At 37.8% G+C, this 15,102-nt stretch overlaps 1 protein-coding gene across 4 annotated transcripts in view; it reads right to left on the bottom strand.

Annotated features, from left to right (window-relative positions):
- Positions 1-15,102, bottom strand: part of VPS13D (vacuolar protein sorting 13 homolog D) — a 100,884-nt gene that overhangs the window by 39,586 nt on the left and 46,196 nt on the right. For 3 of the 4 annotated variants that reach the window (XM_054222709.1, XM_054222713.1, XM_054222708.1), the window contains 17 exons: positions 14,698-14,908; positions 13,345-13,592; positions 12,658-12,849; positions 11,945-12,071; positions 10,874-11,016; positions 9,912-10,042; positions 9,491-9,666; positions 9,239-9,362; positions 8,179-8,414; positions 7,305-7,413; positions 6,492-6,652; positions 6,026-6,134; positions 4,577-4,756; positions 4,200-4,316; positions 3,710-3,859; positions 2,597-2,746; positions 1,645-1,741 (listed from right to left, as the gene is read on the bottom strand). In XM_054222709.1, coding sequence (XP_054078684.1) covers positions 1,645-1,741; positions 2,597-2,746; positions 3,710-3,859; positions 4,200-4,316; positions 4,577-4,756; positions 6,026-6,134; positions 6,492-6,652; positions 7,305-7,413; positions 8,179-8,414; positions 9,239-9,362; positions 9,491-9,666; positions 9,912-10,042; positions 10,874-11,016; positions 11,945-12,071; positions 12,658-12,849; positions 13,345-13,592; positions 14,698-14,908 — 2,661 coding nt within the window. Of the gene's footprint in view, positions 1-1,644; positions 1,742-2,596; positions 2,747-3,709; positions 3,860-4,199; positions 4,317-4,576; positions 4,757-6,025; positions 6,135-6,491; positions 6,653-7,304; positions 7,414-8,178; positions 8,415-9,238; positions 9,363-9,490; positions 9,667-9,911; positions 10,043-10,873; positions 11,017-11,944; positions 12,072-12,657; positions 12,850-13,344; positions 13,593-14,697; positions 14,909-15,102 lie in introns of those variants that run through there. The other variant, XM_054222712.1, reaches the window with a different exon arrangement.

Raw genomic sequence — 15,102 nt, forward strand, 5'->3', positions numbered from 1 at the left:
AATATGGGGTTATGAATGCATACCCTGTAAAAAGCTCATAGTTTCTCTGTACAAATAAAAAGTACGTGTGACTGCTAGTGTAGCCAGCAAAATTACTCTTTCCTTGTGACATGAAAAGTTGACCTTTGAGGCTCAAGAACTTTTTTCAGATCTGCCTGCATCTCTAAAACCTGAATGTAGTTGTAGATAGCTAAAAAGTCATCCAAATCCATAGCTTAAGTTATTTGAGCTTTTAATCTCACTTCTAATATATCTTGTCAGCGTCCAGAAACAAGGAGATAGGAACGTAACTATGCAGAGTTTCCGACTGCGTAGTCACGGTCTTACAATATGTTTTCCTCTCTCTCCTTTCTCTCTACTTCCTTACACGCTCAACTATCAACGCAATGTACAAAACAGGCAAAGCTGACAACCTTCTCATTTATCACTACAGAATGGACAAAACGCCTTCATGGAAGACATTCAAGAAATCAATTTAGGTACAGAGCGAGCCAAATTTGGTTGACACTAACAGGTTCACATGTTATTTGTAAGAGCATCTTGGTGTGAGAAGGGAGGGGGAAAGATGAACGATAACAAAGTCTTATGAACTCAGGTTGAACAATTAAACATGCTGAATGTAATTGGCAGAATAATTTTTGTCCGAATCTTAGATGACATCATCAGCACCAGTGGCTAAACTACAAAGAGTGTACAGTAAGTAAGGAAACAAAAACACAGCAAAAGCGTCAGCGTAAACCAAACCAAAGGACAGATTAGTAAACAGCTTAAGAGCAAAACTCAAAATCTTTATTTCTTCCTCATCACTGCAAATCTAAGCTTTAAGTCCTCTGTGAAACTGGGAAACATAATATTCATATTTTTTCAGAGACAATTCAGAAGATACTGTGGATTAGCAAGATACAGTGCTCTTGCCCACATTTTGAATCACGCCAAAAATAGTTTTTTCCTGCAATAGTTACTGTATTATGTAACTCTAGACACGCTACTGCACAAAGCGACTTTTTCAATTGCCACTCCGAAACAGACACTTCAGAAAGTCTCCAAAGCACAGATAAACCTGCCATGTAAGTAGCAGAACAATATCTATGAGGTGAGAAGATTCAAGAGCTCTGTCTTGCCTCACTGAATGGAAGAAAACTTCTATTACGATTAAAGCCAGGGGTACGGATGCCACAAGTAAAAGGTCAGCCAGCCAGAATTTTCCTTCAGTTAAGCAAGAGGAATTGCCCAAGGAACAAATGAACAGAAATCCCATTTCTAGCCCTGGGTTTAAATAAACAAACATGACTAAACAAAGTGGTTTGCTAAAGTAGTAACATAATTTCTTTTATCCCAGTTCAGATGAATCCTGATACAGGAAGTTAGGATGAATACTAAACTCCTTCCCATGGAGGCTCAGCTCAGCCCAATGTGCTGGACAACAGCATGGTACATGGCTCATCACCCGGACACCAGAACAAGCACAAAATACCTGACCAGCTTTACAGGGTCCGTTGAGACATCAGCTTTCCAGCCTCCTGTTCCACAGCGGCCGTTTCCAAGCAGCTAAGAGCTTGGCAGGCGTTTGGAACTTGTTTTATATGCAAAGATCATAATACTTCTGTATACTGTAAAACTGGTCTTTGTAACTTTATACTATACCTGAGTCAGATTGATCATAGCCAAAGAAACTCAACAGCTTCAGAAGTAGTTTCTCCTCAATTTGAACTGTGAACTTTCGAGCAGTGATCATCAGATGCTACAAAGATAAATAAGTCTCAGTTTACAGTATTAACACTGGAAATATGATCCATGTAAGCCATTAAATAGGACAATGTGGTGTTCAACAGAATATTTTCGCTGGAAGGGATTTGTAGTAGAATTCCCACCTTCAAAACGACTTTGGTAGTTTTGGTCACTTAAAGTTACCTACAACTAGTGATGACTGTTTCAATTTTTTGGAAGGTATTGTGCTTCATTACCTAATACAAACAATTCAGAATCTGACGCTTTGCTGTTTCCCAACACCAAAATCAGCTGCTTTTCAAAATAGCATCGAAACACACGGGTGAAGATTCCAAGTGAGAAAATAGGTTTTGATAACCAACGCAGTTTTGCCCTCACAACACGTACCACAGTTGGTGCATCAGTTTACAAACACCATCAATAGCTGCAGTACACAGAACAGGGTTTATGCTGCAAGATCACAGCTTATCAGAGAAGAGTAATAACCTTGTACAGGACTCATGAAAAGCACAGCACAGGTATTCTGCTTCACTGCGCCACAATGGTACCTATCAACTCTGAGGTGAGAATACCCGGCTTGAAAGTAAGGTCACAGACATGAACAAACAGGCGTCTGGCCTAATTTGTTATATTTTTGAGGCCTAATTTGTTATATTTTTGAATGTATTATCCTGTTCATCACTGTACTGTAGCTTTAAACACTGTGAGCATGAGAAAGTGGGTATAGCGTCATTTAAACCTCAGCATTAATTCAACGAAGCACGTTTCACAAATTATTTAATTCAGATTACTAGCAAAAATTAGGAGCAGCAATGGTGATTTAAACAGGGTAATACTGGCATGGCACGATTAAAAGGTTGTGGTTTACCTTGTATATATCAGTCAGCGCACTTTTACTGGGAAATTTCATTGCGTTCACTTGCACTGCCGGACCAGTCTCCACGGGTTCATTTTCACTCATCTTGGGGGTCAGAAAGAGCATAAAAGGCCGTGTGGTGCCAATAAGCTGGTTGTCCACCTACAGAGTGGACAAGAGAGACAACAAAATCTGAACAGGTGACAATAAATAGCAAAATCGATCCTCTTTAACTGAGGACTTAAAAGCTTTCAGAAACACATGGTCCCTGAGCCAGGGAGATACTGAATATGCTGGGTTATTGATCACCGCTGAGACCGTACCAAAAAAACATTCAGAAATGTCCTCCATTTGAAAAAATGGTTATAGCTACTAACAAGCAAAACCTATAACAAAATTGCTATGTCCTCTTGTGGTTTTTCTTTTTTCAAAAGACACTGCCAAAAATATTAAACAACAGCAGAGATAAGCTAGTCCTGCCTTTGAAGTTTAACTGTTGCATGCAAGTATCCATTTATCTCATGTAATCTACGTCAGTACCCACAATTCTCCTTCCATGGAAATCTTACTTACTGGGAACAGAATTCCAATAATTTAAAGGAGTTTTTTAGTAGAATAGAAGCAGTTTCTACGGTCTTCAGTTAAACTTGTGAATTCTGAATTTCAAAGACCAAACTGAAAATAAAGGCTAAGGCAAAATTCTGCAAAGTCAAAAGCAAAATCTCGTTGGAAAAAAAAATATAAAAGTTTGTATTTGTTTCATTTATCTATGATTCTATGATTTATACTGCGGTACTACCAGCATTAGCACTCCTGCTCTCAATGGCTGCCTTTTCGTTACGTAATGAAAAAGAACCAGGAAGGGAGAAAAATCTCGATCTGACTTGTTTTCAAAACAAAAAAGATTCTAAATCGCCTAACAGAAATTGGGGGGGGATGAAATACAACATATCATTGTCTCAAATATTACTAAGCAGAGAACAACAAAAAAAGGAAACATTGACACTAATCAAAACTTCTACATTTAGGAATTGAAATCTTAGTAGTAACAGCTCTAAATGTTTTTCAACCCTATTATGACAACAAAACCCGCAGAAGACCCATTTGTTTCAAAATGGGAAATACCTGTATGTCTTGCACACTGAGCTCTAGCACCTGACTTGTTGACAGTTGCGTGTAGTGGACATTAATTCTTGTGAGGCTTGCAAATATCAGCTCTTCAGGAACTTTGTTGACCAAAGACAATCCTATTCCACCTTCCAGTTTCACAAGCACCTGAGAGAAGAATATTTGAAGTGGGGGAAAAAAAAACCCACAAAAAAAGCAACACTGAAAATCCCTGTGATACTGAATACATAAGTCTGCAAAGAAGTTATTTTTCAGACTCCTCTCCAGCGAGGCTGAACAGCTCATTTACAATTAGTCTTCAAATGAAGAGGTCTTAAGACATAAAAACCCAACTTTTAAGAATGAGTTTTAGTAGGAAAATCTACAAGTTCATAACAAGAGGTCATAATGAGGAAAAGCTAAGGAACAACCCTCCCGAAACCTTTCTCTAAAATCTAGAAAGGAAAATAATACATAAATTAGACAGATAGTAGTTGTAGTATCTTACTTCTAATTCCTGCTCTGTATCTGGATTTTTAAACTTGCGTAGATCTTGTTCCGTAACTGGAAGTTCATCTCCTTCACCGGATAAACGATCGTTTCTACGTTGGTTAAAATCTGTTATCTGATAAACAAATAAATTACTACAATGATCGCTTTCCTATTTATAAATAACAGCTATATTGCCCTACCTTATAAAATTGTTTTTTTAAAAAATAAAGTACACTGATAACTTTTGTTGCAATTATTTCTGTTTTATTCCCCTCCCCCTTCATATCATTATGAAGTTAACTTTTTGTAGGAATTTAGAGATGCAACGCAGAAAAAGTATTTCAAGTACAAGCAAATAATGAAACTAGGTCCTAGTTAATGCGGGACCTTCACCTGTAGAACTCTAGTTGGCCCATCCGGGATGACTCTAACGGCCAGAACTCCCGAGCCAGGCCTCATCTTCTGGTTTATGAACTGCTGTTCAGGTGGAACTGGCCCCAAAAGTTCAAGTGAAGTGTCAGGACCAAGAACAACTTCTGCTCCATCATGAAGACCTCGTATTCCTCCCTTCGCCTGCAGAAAGAAAGAAGGGTAAAGAAAGAAAAAAAAATAGGTAAAGGCTTCAGATAACTATTTACATACATTAATTTAAAAAATGTATTTTACTTTCCTCTCCTTACACAGCTGTAGAAGAAAGTCATCTGAGACTCCACCTCAGGCTGAGTAGTCTGTGTGTGGGGGAAATGACCACGTTTCTTACTCTCCAGTACTAAAAGAAAAGCAGTCCAGCAGCATTTTACTTGATATTACTAAATCTTCTGGTAACTCATGTTTAATCTGCCTGGCAGCCAGAAGAAACAGGCAAGATCAATAGTTAAGTATTCCCACTGCACGTTGAGAAATGGCAGCTATCGTATCAGGACTGAGCATAGGAAGTCCTTCCTGAAAACATTTTCAAAATGATAGAAAGCTTTTGAAAAGCTGAACTCTGCATCTGCAGATGAGAATGTAAATCCTTACGAGTCAACATCGTAAAAAAGCAACGCAGGGCTTTTTGGTTGCTTCAAACGGACAAGTAGTAACTTACAAAGCTATTGTAATTTGATCACAAAATGATCAATGCAACGTCATGGGACTAAGTAATAAAATAATATTATTTATTACAAACATATTTTGTTATTTCAACAATATGCTGGATAACTTACTCAAATTTGTTTGTAAGCAATGGATAAATATGGTTGAAACACTTAAAAAAAAAAAAGAGCATCAAAATTCTTTGACATTTAATTCTAAAATTTGTAAAAGCAATCCAGGTTTCTGTGACTACAAATTCGAACAGCAGCAGGCAGAATTATCAAATAATTTCCAAGCGTTAGCTGTCTGCAAGTCAGATTTCCTGGAACACAAAGAAAACAAGCAGTTTGAACTGCTTTTAAATTTCTTATTACTAAAATGTTAGAACCATGATTCTGGGAAGTGCTGGTTATACGTAAATCGTGAGTTTCGTCAGTGATCGTAACTGACGCAATCTACAGCATTGTCACATTTGGTATGTCTGAGACTATCAAGGCCCTGTTTATCACTATACTGCACATTTTCAACAATGATCTACTATTAATTTTATAATCATTTACTTTTGAAATAGTATTTTAATTATTCAAAATTGATAAGAACATTCAAACATGAATTTAAACTACACACAGTGTTTGCACAAGTCTGGTTTCCTCTGTTTTCTGAACTTTGGCCTCAAAGCTTTTAGTTCATTTCACTCCTAAGCCCAAATGATTCTGTCAGCTATGGCAGCAACAGACAAAACAAGTTGCACGTGGAATCAGTTCTGACCTGGACAACAAGTCCATGAATACCACAGGTCAACTTTCCATCACGGAAACTCCATGTTTGGGTAGTACTGCGCCGTCGGTCGGGCTTCCTCAACATCAGGGGCTCGTACCTGCAACAAAATTAGCGTGTGCCCAATACTTAGAGATTCCAACTTCGCAGTTTGACTCTTGAGAAATGTTAGTGGTGAACACTTACTCTAATTTTGTTCAAACTCACTTTCCTAATCTCATTTCTGAAGTGCTCTTTTGACAATCTACTGCTAAGAATATGTTAGCCAGGCTTTTAAAAACATTTCCAAGTCACAAAAGTGATCATGAGGTCTGTTCACAAAGGCGGATAAAATCTAGCTCTTCCACATGCCTTCAGAATAATTTATTTCCTTATTCAGAGAATATCACGTTAAGTAAGCTTTCAAAGACATGGTTAGAATCTACATCGGCTTCCCGAGAAATTGTATTTGCCATACCTGTTATCTGTGACAGCTGCCAGGCCTGCAATATCTAAAATCATACAAGAGTCCACAGCCCGAGGAGAAGGTTTATGGGGGTTATGAGGAACTGAAGAACCTTCATGGCAAAGCATTCCCGCGCCCGTCATCCTCCAAAGCTGGGATCGCTTTCCTGGCTCCTGTTGCACAAAAATTCAACATTTAAATGAAGACAGCACTACAAAGCAAATATTTCTGTTCTGTTTTGCTATCAGATGCTTTGAATTATAATCCTTGGAATGACTTGTATATTTTTAACTTCAGAGCCCTGTGAATTAGAATTGGGAACTAGTTTGTATGAAAACTTCTAATTCAACACTGATATTCAATGAATATGCATCCTATGTTAGCACTGTTAGATGCAGAGGTGTATTTACATGCTCTTTTTAATCTCAGCAATATTTACATACAGTTTCCATTTCTTAAGAGCTCCAGAACTAGAAGACTTAGCTTATAACACAACCAAAAAGGAAGCATGCCCTACCCTGTAACTTCATTAGAACATCCAACATACAATTGCAACACTTGGTTGTCTTAGAAGCATTTACAATGTTCTGCACTACTTTTATTCCAATCCCTTTTCTGTCACCCGTACCCCCATAAAAGTCTTACATGGAAGCAGCACCGTAATTCAAGCAACCTGAATTGCAATAACCTCTCGCTTTCAATGGGGTCTGTCTCCACCCTTTAAAAGTTACCATGAAAATGTTTTTATTTTTTCCTTCTCTCAGCATATGATTTTACTTCAGCATATAGCAGCAGCATTTTAATAAAATCGATGTGTGTTGGTACCTTCTTTTTCAGTACAACTCGTTGAGTCTTTGGAGAAACATCAAGGACAAGCTCTGCGTATGCAGCATCCTTATTCGAGGCAACTGGTCTTACACTTGGCTCCTGTAAACTAGAACACCAAGAAAACATCATCATGTTTATTCAGAGTAGCTGCTTTTTCTGTAGACTGAATTAGATCCGTACCAAAATCCAACTGAGGAAGCTTATGCTTTCGATATAGACAACCAGACAAAAATACATATTGGGCTTTTTTTCCTCTTGTTATTTTTGAAATTACCAGTGTAAGGTGCCAGTTTAGTACATTCTTAAAAAGGGCTTCAGTTTCTCACTGTGACTAGGAACGTCACAGGCAAAGCAGATGAATTCCAAAGAAAGTTTTCCACCTCATATTGAGGAAAGTAACAAAGCATGTATCAATCTCCCACAGCTGATTTCAATCGCATATAAACTAGTGCAAGTTGAAAATTCCCAGGCACATCATAAATAGGTATGTCCTATCATCAGGTGTTCTTAATCCACCAAATGAAATTAAGCCCCCAAATGTGACCTTAAACATCCCATATCTTCTAAGATCAGACAGGGGGGTCACAGCAGGTGCCATATGCTAAATCTTTCTCACTGTGTGACAAAACCAATGGCAAGATGCACCTATAAAGCTAAGTTACCACGACCAAACAAGGAAAGATACGTGGCTTACTGGCTGTCAGACTCAGCTTCTGAATTTTGGCGTTTCTTCTGCTAGCTACAATGGGGACAGAAGTTTAGCTGCATTTGAAACAACTTTCAAACGGCAACCATTAGAAGAATATTAATGTAAAGCCTAAAGAACGCCATGAACACTCAAAATATTTTCATCCAATATATAAAGAATTACCCTGAGAAAGTGTATGCAGCGGCAATATAAATGAAGTTTTCATATAAAAGCTGCTTGCTGTCTTGGAAGTCATTCATGCTACAGACGATTTCGGAGGAGCCTGCCCCTTTAACCGTCAGCATTATAAAAGGCGGTAGAACAGGTTCATCCCACGCATAATCCAGAGAAGTCAGGGGCTTCACTTCAGTGTACAGTCTTGGCTCGACAACACCATGCTGATTAAAAACAACTGGGACCTGTAACAGTTATGAAAGAGGATTTAGTTTCACACAAGTTGTTAATGAGACAGATTTTTTGCTATTATTTTTTCATTTTTCAGGAGCTGATCACTGGAACACATTCGGATCACTTCTCTCCCGCCCCAATGGCTTCATATGCATTTTCTTCCATTCGAGTCTCAATCAAGACAGTCTCAAAGGGACGAGAAATGTCATCTTTGCTTTCATCTGTCATCCATGGTTCAAAATGTCTTTAGTCCCATGGTAGCATCCCAAACCCTCCTAATCAAAATTAGGAGACTTGCTCAGTTTTATTTTAACAGTTCAGTACCAAAATCCAGAATGAAAATTAGTAATTATTAAGAGCTCTGTCTCCTGCTCTGATCACAAGGCAGTAAGTTACTGTAAAACACACAAAGTAAATTCTCTGATTTTTATAATCACTGCCATGGAAACCCAAAGACACAGAGAAAGGAAGTGGCAGCTGTAGCCCGAATCCTTTTTACAGGTTACAAGTGCTGAAAGAACACAGAACAGATGACAAACTATCACCTAGCACAATTTTCTCATCAGTACTAACTCTCTTCCTTGTAAGAGACTTTTAATGCACACCTGACAGCCACAATATTAGAGCTATTATTTGGACAAGATGAAGTAGTTGAGGACTACCACTTTTTACTAATCAGAAAATTACAATTATTATAAATAAATACCTCTTGCTACACACGCTTCCATTTTATTTCATTACACAAGCTAGTCAGCTCCCTCTTCTAACAAATATAAAAGAACTCCTACTTTCCTTTTTCCCTAAAAGAAAAAAAAGTGGTTTTTTCCTCTTTTACCTTGGAAAAATTGTCTATGCGGAAAGGTGGTGGTAACTGATCTGTGTCACTGAACGCAACGCGGTAGGTGGCTCCTTGAAGAGTAATTTCTACTCTTAAGAAGTAACACTTCCCCAGAGTGTCCCTGAACAAGAACAAACAAGTGCAAGATAGGTGAGCTTCTCATTTGCGTTACCCACAGGTGTAAGTGTTAAACAGCTGCTTCTATCAAGAAATGGATGTATTCTACAGAAGATTTATACATAATACTACCTCATATTAATATGGAACGAGTTATTTTTGTTGACCTCAAAGCCCCCAGACCACACGCAGTTTGGGACATCCATTAGTCTCACACACAATAGTTGATCATAATCGTTCCGTGGCCAGTGGAACACGACGCTGGAACCCGGCAATGTGGAGATGTAGCCATCAGGATTGGATGTTCCCTAGGAATAGAAATTGGTAAATACATATCCTATAAGTAATAGAAAATACAGTATTAACCTATATACCTCTCAAATACAAACACAGCAATTATTGTGTTAGGTGGATGCTGGTACTAGAACGAGAAAGACCCTCGTAACCAGCCAACGATACTTTCAAGTATAATTTTTTTGCGGTTTTTGATTAGAAGATGCTGTGCCTAACTACAGGTATTGTAATAACAAGGAACAAAAAGGAAGCATCTTACCCGGCCTCTGGCAAACTCCCGCTGAACAAAGGCAAGCTTGTAGGTTGATTTATTATCTAATAGGTAACGGGGCGCAAACGTTACCATGCATGTATCAATGTAACGGCCTCTGCCTTTTTTAACATCAATACCTAGTAATAAAAACAAGTTAAAAATAAAGCTATTATTTACAAAAGAAAACAAAAGACATCTGCCACAATATATTTCACATAACAGAAGTTCTCTTCCTTGGGTTCCTGAGGCGCGCTGTTTCTGCCACACCACTGCATAATAATTGAAACATTATTTTAAACAGTAAACACAATTTTACACACTCTGTTACCCTCTGTTTCTCAAGTACAATTTAGAGATCATAAGCACTGAAGATAAAAAAACCCAACTATTTCCAATCACAAGAAAATCAATGCAAGTAATTATCCCACTTTTAAACATATGAAAAATTCTTCAAAAATCATGTTGGAGTAACTTTCAAACTGTCACTTAATTAAAAACTAAAAGCTTCTGAGGAAATTGTATTTTATATACCCTAGCAGCACAAGGAAGCCAGAAGTCACACTCCTCCACATCAGCCTACAGAGGCACCACAAAGCAAAACCCACAGAAGGAGCACGCGGCTGAAGGGTTACGGCACAAATAATCGACGACAGCAAGGCGGTGGGATTTCAAATGTACTCAGAAGTAACATACAGGGGGAATGAAGACACAGAAATAGTTTGTAAATGCAGTTATTAACACTTAATGGTGAAATGTAAAAATAAAAAATAACTGCAAATTGATTTCTAAGCTAATGAAATTCAAAGTAAAGACCTAATAATACTCAGAATACTGTTTGGTTTTTCTCGACCTTCAAAAACCTTTAACAACATATATTTCCCTGCTGTAACTGTTCTGTCACAAATGCCACTGACATCATGTCCTCCCAAGTTCTACAGTATTTCTCAAATGCTCCTACCAACACATACCAATGTTATAGATGAGGCCTGGCCGGTTTCCGTGCTGGATGACTTTAAGGGCTCTGACACCACTGCCACCATCCAGGGAGAAACCCTGGCACCAGCCCGGCATGCCTTCAGGATGGATCCCTCTTCCAACCCGCATCGTACATCTAAGGGTAAGAGGAAAACACAAAGATTTACTCATTTAAGTGAAGGATCAGATATCAACACGGCACTGATGATCAAACACACACCAAGATACAAAGAGAACACCCGTGTTTTAATACGGAAGCATTAGAAGCCATGATAAATCTATTCTTGACTACTTCACCCTGCATTTCTGCCATAAGGTCTTTTAACATACTGGTCAAGATTCAGTGACCATTTCTTGTAAAAGGCTTGGTGATTTTCAGACTGATTAACCATGACAACATTTGTGTGTCTTTTTTCTTTGAAAGAAAAAAGAAAAAGTCAGAATAAATTTTTGTGATAAATTTAACTGTTGTTCATTTGAGTAAATATCCCAGAACATTTCAGATAAATTTGCTTTAAATCATGTTCTTATTTCCAATTTTCATGGAAAAAGCAAGTTCTCTACTTGACGCTAGTTAAAGTAGCTGAAAAGTTTCCTTTCCAAAATCCCACCACTTCCTTTTACATCAGAATCCTCATAGCTCTGCTGCATGTGGACTTCCTACTAAGTGACTGCTACTAATTCTCTATTAACATTCAGAATTTACGATTAGGGGTTTGGTTTTTTTTTAGTGGTAACAAAGTAATTTATACAACTCGGTAAGTCTCTTCAAAAAGGTTTTTGACTTTCTTACCAAAGAAGCATGAGAAACACGCAAAATAAACCCAAAGCAGCCTGCAGACACACCAGAATTACCCAACCAAGGAGCTTTCAGTAGGAAACGTCTAAAGATCCAATGCACTTATTTTAGTATCTAGAAATTTAATAACGTAACAGGTAATCTTAATAGGGAAAGACTTTTCCTACATGATATTCATACTAATATATCAGCGCCCAGTCCTCTGGGAATTACTTTCATACTTTGTAAGGTTCCTCCTGTCTGCTCTTCTTGTGGTATTACTTACAAGTTTGGCTGTTCTTTATCAGCATAACAGAAGAGAAGTGGGCTGAGGCTTCTAGCAAGCTCGTGCTCTTCAAACTGACCTGCAGCATCTGTTTTTGCATTATCTTGTCTGAAGATAAGTGGTAATCCTTTAAGTAAGTACAAAAAAACAGCGCGTCAAACTACACTTCACCTTTGCACAAAATAAAATAAGAATGGTAAAAACTACTTCAAATTAAGGAACAACCTAAAGTATTTCGGTTGTAATATTAGCAATTAGTCTGCATGCATTCTCCCTCCCGTTCTCATCTAACCCGCTTAACAGCTGCGAGCCATGGAGTCTGGTCCCTGCAGAAAAGGCGTTCGTGTAGCTCTGCAAGCGTCAGTGGATGTTAGACAGAACAGCAATTTAGACCTGTTGCTTTCTCAAGGCATTTCAGTCTTTGAAAACCACGATTTTAACAGTGATCTAGTCTACGTCGATTTCTTTAGAGGTACAATAGCTCATGTTTGAAAATCTGCAATATAGCAACTGAGTTGTCTAAGTTATGTCTGCTGTAACATTCATCAAACAATTCCTGCTGGCGCCGTAAAAACAATATTTAAAAAATCCTGCAACTTTAATTTCTCTTAAGTAGTGTTTAAAAGCTCTATTTGTCTAGAAAGCAAATCAAAACACTGCATGAAATCTTTATTTCCCAGTTCATGATTAGAGCTAGGAAAGAAAATGCTTACCTGTTTTGTTGATTAACCAGTATGGTGCTAAAATTAGTATTTTTAGAGAACCTTCAGCACGACATACAATCCTTATGGTCAAATTTAACAGTCGTTTGTTGACATCATACAATCGCATCCGGACCATATAGTTTTGGGTCCCAGGAGGAATCAACAGCTCTTTGCAGATCGGGAAGTTTTCTAGCAATATCCCTACGAAAACAAAAGAAAACCAAAGGTCACCCACACAGAAACATTAGTTTCTGGTAAGCGTGCAGGTTGGTGTTTCATATCGCTTTATTCTTCTGCATATTTCATACAGCTTACCCAGATAAATTTTTAAATCTGTCCATTGTAGTAACCTGTGACCTCATAAAGAAATGCCTCAATTTAAGTTGCAAGCAGCAAAAAAAGTTCTGTAAAGAAGCCTGCTTAGGGCTAATTACGGCTTTAGGCATCAGGCAGCCAGCCAGTCTTGAATAATTCCATACATACTCTCAACGCCAACTTTTTCTGCCAGAAAGAAAACAGCAAAACCACCCAAAACGCTGGAAACTTATTTGATTTATTCCCTTTTTCATCACCATTCTCTCCACATTTTCTCCACAATTTTTCTGTTCTTGCACCACAGTTCCTTGTACAAGAAGCAGTTCTATTGAGATACTGCTCTAGGAGGATAAGAAAGTGGTATTTGAGAAAGAACCTTACCCAGCTCAATGTTCTGAGACGTATCAGCTGTGTGCAACGCTGCCTCTTTGCCAGGTTTTAACGTCCCACTAATTGGCATTCCTTTAACGTAGAACTCGAGTTCACAAGGCAGCAAGTTACAGATTACCACCGTTGGCAAGAGATAAATAGTATGCCCAGGCTGTCTGAAAATCTGTTTAGCGCTGTCAGAAAATATGCTGGAAGGCATGTAATCCGGATAATTTTCCTTCTTTATAGCCACACAAAACCTGTGAAGGCAGATACACGTGAGAAGAAGTCAATGAACTTGCCAGAATAATTGAGCCTGGCTTTGTGTATTGCACTAAATCCCACAATAGGCTGGAACTTCCGGACCAACAGCAAAACCAGCACTTAGAATTTTTCTCCACATAATCACTTTGGAGTTTGATTATAAAGTATTTTGTATTTATGCCTAACACCAAGACAACAGAGTTTCCTGATTTTAATCAAAGAATTAATTTAGTCACTCAAAAAAACCTGTCCATTCAGAGACCTAACAGAAAATTGCTTTTACAGATTACCAACTTTAAAACCAACTTCCATAAACTCACAGAAACATCAACTATTACTAAAAAGAGATTTTAACTATTAAAGTAAACTATAGCCATTTTCTTTGAACATAAATGCTGAATGTTTCCTTTCTACCAGTTGATATACCCTTGTTTGTCACTTCAGTTTTTCATTAGTTAAGGTAAAAATGTAAGTAAACCTTAATTTTAAATAATTTGTTAATTTTCCTCCCTGTGATACATTCAAAACCAGCATATTAAGAAACGAGCTATGGAACTGACACATGGCAGTAACTCCATAGTACAAAAAGGTCATTTCCGGAAACAACTTCCATAATCTCTATTCTAGTATTTCCTAAATTGAGAGTATCCCTAAATCCACCGTATCAGATAACCACAAAATTCCATAAAGTCCTCATTATGCCGCAACATTTCAGAGCTTAGAAGAGAGTACAGGACATCCAGGACAAAGAATGAGTATTTGCAAACACGCTATGGCAAACCACTCATCATTCTCAGTGAGACAGACTAGATAATGTAACATAAATCCACATTCTATTTCCTAACCTTTTCTTTTCTACAATAAATATTAATAGTGTGCTTATTCTCAGCCATTTGCTAATAGGTACTGTCAAAGGGGCTTCAAGGAGCCCTGCAGAAATAGAGCAGTTATACTTCAATGCTTTCTCATTATTCCAGATACCAAACAAAACATCCCATTAAATTGCAGTAGCTTTAATTTCTAAGCATTTTCTTTCCTGTTACTTACTTTCTTTATCAGAAGATAATACAGATTACAGAAAAATAATTAGGTCTTAATTACCTGAAAAATTGGCTATTTTCAGACTCCATTGAATGACACTCTCGCTTGCTGCTACTGACTTCTGCTGTCTTCTGAACATTAGTCCAATGAATTGGAGCTTTACAGAAAAAGACCCCCATTCCTTTTGGCCTGGCTTGCAAACGCCAAGATGTCAGATGTAATGGAATAGCAAAGGAATCTCCTGGCATAACTGCTGGAAGAACTACAGGTTCTGCAACCAGAGATGAAAACACACATATCAAAACAGGCCTCTTTACCGAAAAGCATAAAATTTTCAAATAGAAAGTCTCAAATTTTTGAAGAAACACGTTTTGTTTCAACATAAAACACAAGCTACTTTATATGTGCCTCAAACACCAACCCATTGTTTTAAGCCCTGTTAACAATCTGGCAGCAGACACATGT

This window comes from Rissa tridactyla, chromosome 16, assembly GCF_028500815.1.
Source record: "Rissa tridactyla isolate bRisTri1 chromosome 16, bRisTri1.patW.cur.20221130, whole genome shotgun sequence".
Classification (NCBI taxonomy): Eukaryota; Metazoa; Chordata; class Aves; order Charadriiformes; family Laridae; genus Rissa; species Rissa tridactyla.